Source organism: Sus scrofa, chromosome 7 (genome assembly GCF_054392235.1).
Source record: "Sus scrofa isolate SSC_HxYL_T2T_F1_AM1 chromosome 7, Sscrofa_HxYL_maternal_Yorkshire_Landrace_v2.0, whole genome shotgun sequence".
In the NCBI taxonomy this organism is placed as follows: Eukaryota; Metazoa; Chordata; class Mammalia; order Artiodactyla; family Suidae; genus Sus; species Sus scrofa.
The window spans coordinates 24,743,112-24,745,372 of record NC_139389.1 but is presented as its reverse complement, the minus strand read 5'-3'; the positions used below and the strand labels follow the sequence as shown (position 1 = coordinate 24,745,372).

Here is a 2,261-nt window from a genome sequence, read left to right as displayed (position 1 = left end):
GTAGAGCATACCTGTTTATCAGGATTTTGTTGCGAATTATTTTAGGCACTGAGTAGTGTCAGTCACATGTTAATCGGGCAATGATTAAATGATCAGTTTTACAATTTTCATCAAGATATTTGGAGATACAGGGAGATGTCACCTGTGATCATCACTATAAATCACAAGTAAGTCATATTTTTATTTCCTTGAATCAAACCATCTAATAGTCATGATAGCTCTTTGCAGGAATGTTCATGCATGCATATCATTTAAGAAAAAGAGACAACCAAAAAAAAAAAATGAAGATGTCACTAAAACAGAAGATTTGTAGAATCAATTGTAGACCTAGATGAAACTTTTAAAACCACTGCTCAGCATTTTCAGCCCAAATTAAAAGTAATTGATTTAAAAGTAGTATTTAATCTTAAAGTGCTTATTAAGGTAGCTTAGGATGTAAGAAAAAGGTAAGGAATTAAAATGTATTGAGCACTTACAAATGTCCGTGTTTTATGCATAGAAGTCTACATTCGTGGCATTTAAATGTAATGATTTACTTCTTAAAGTCACACATAACTACTAAAACCAGAAGACCTACTTTCTAACCATATGATAAGTATGTTGTATTTTTACAAGGGCTCCACTTAATTTACTATAAATTATATTTACTATGGAATCATTTATTTGATTACAATAAGAGTATTCAATGATTACCAACTGACAATTTTCCCGTTTTATGCTTTCAGGAATGAAAAGTTAATGAGTCATCATGAATCGGGCAAACGAGAGCTCCTCAAAAGAGTTCATACTACTTGGCTTCTCAGACAAGCCCTGGCTACAAACGCCCCTTTTGGTGCTCCTATTAGCATCATACGCAACCACCATCTTTGGCAATGTGTCCATCATGATGGTGTGCATTCTGGATCCCAAGCTTCACACTCCCATGTATTTCTTTCTCACAAACCTCTCCATATTAGATCTCTGTTACACCACGAGCACTGTCCCTCATATGTTGAAAAACATTTGTCAGAACAAAAAGACCATCAGTTATGGTGGCTGTGTGGCCCAGCTCATCATCTTCCTGGCTCTGGGTGCTACGGAGTGTCTCCTCCTGGCTGTTATGTCCTTTGACAGATATGTGGCCATTTGCAGACCCCTCCGCTACGTAGTCATCATGAACCCCTGGTTCTGCCTCAAGATGACAGCCTTCTCCTGGCTCACTGGCTTCAGCAACTCGGTGTTGCAGTCCTCCTTGACCCTTAACATGCCTCGCTGTGGTCATCAGGAAGTGGACCACTTTTTCTGTGAGGTTCCTGCCCTTCTCAAGTTGTCATGTGCTGACACAAAGCCTATTGTCTCCGAGCTCTTTTTCTTCAGTGTGTTAATTCTGCTAATTCCAGTGACATTGATCCTCATCTCCTATGGCTTCATAGCTCAAGCAGTATTGAGAATCAGGTCAGCCGAAGGACGGCGAAAAGCTTTTGGAACGTGTGGGTCTCACATGGTTGTGGTCTCTCTCTTTTTTGGAACAGGCATTTACATGTACCTACAACCACCTTCTTCCACTTCTAAGGACTGGGGAAAGATGGTTTCCCTTTTCTATGGGATATTCACACCCATGTTGAACCCTCTCATCTATAGCCTTAGAAATAAAGATATGAAAGAGGCCTTCAAGAGGATGATGTCAATAATCTTTTTCTATAAGAAATGAGAATTGCTCCACTGTCATGAGACCCTTCTGAGTCTGTCCTTATCCTTGAAAATGTTAATAATGTTTGATCTGATTTTCCTGTTGTTCATGCTCTTATGATATCATTGAATTGTACCAATGGTTAAAAAATTCTTTTTCTGTTCAGGAAGCAATGCTGAGATTGTACGATTACTCTTCTAAATTCAAAACACTTGCTTTCCAGAGTTCCCCCAAAGCATTCTGTTCCTTGAAGCCATATTCTGGTAAAATTTCCTCCTATCCATGTCAGACTAGTCAGGTCATGAATGTTTTACCTTCTCACTTATATACTATCCTGTCTACCAGCTAGTTCGGGGTTTCCATATCTTTATAATTATATAACCAGTGAGCCAAAGCCAAAAATACTCCCGGCACGGATGTCTGCAATCGCTTTGCATCCTCACATCCCTTGAAAAAAATCCATCATATGCCCCTTCCAGAAATGTTCTAAGCATGTAGTCTGTCTCAAATATAGCTGGCTTTAAACCAGCTAAGTGTGTGCATCTTATACTAGAAACTTGAAATATCAATTGGGTTTTACTTCCAACTTTTT

The 2,261-nt window shown here is 38.8% G+C and overlaps 1 protein-coding gene across 1 annotated transcript; it reads left to right on the top strand.

The window, feature by feature from the left end:
- Nucleotides 1-748: 748 nt before the first annotated feature.
- LOC146401390 (putative olfactory receptor 2B3) lies at nt 749-1,690 on the top strand. The gene has a single exon (XM_003128276.3). The coding sequence runs from the start codon at nt 749-751 to the stop codon at nt 1,688-1,690; it is 942 nt and encodes a 313-aa protein (XP_003128324.3).
- The last annotated feature ends 571 nt before the right edge of the window (nt 1,691-2,261 follow it).

Bases quoted from the DNA above. Each gene is read 5' to 3' on its own strand.
- LOC146401390 (XM_003128276.3), top strand. From the start codon at position 749: ATGAATCGGGCAAACGAGAGCTCCTCAAAAGAGTTCATACTACTTGGC.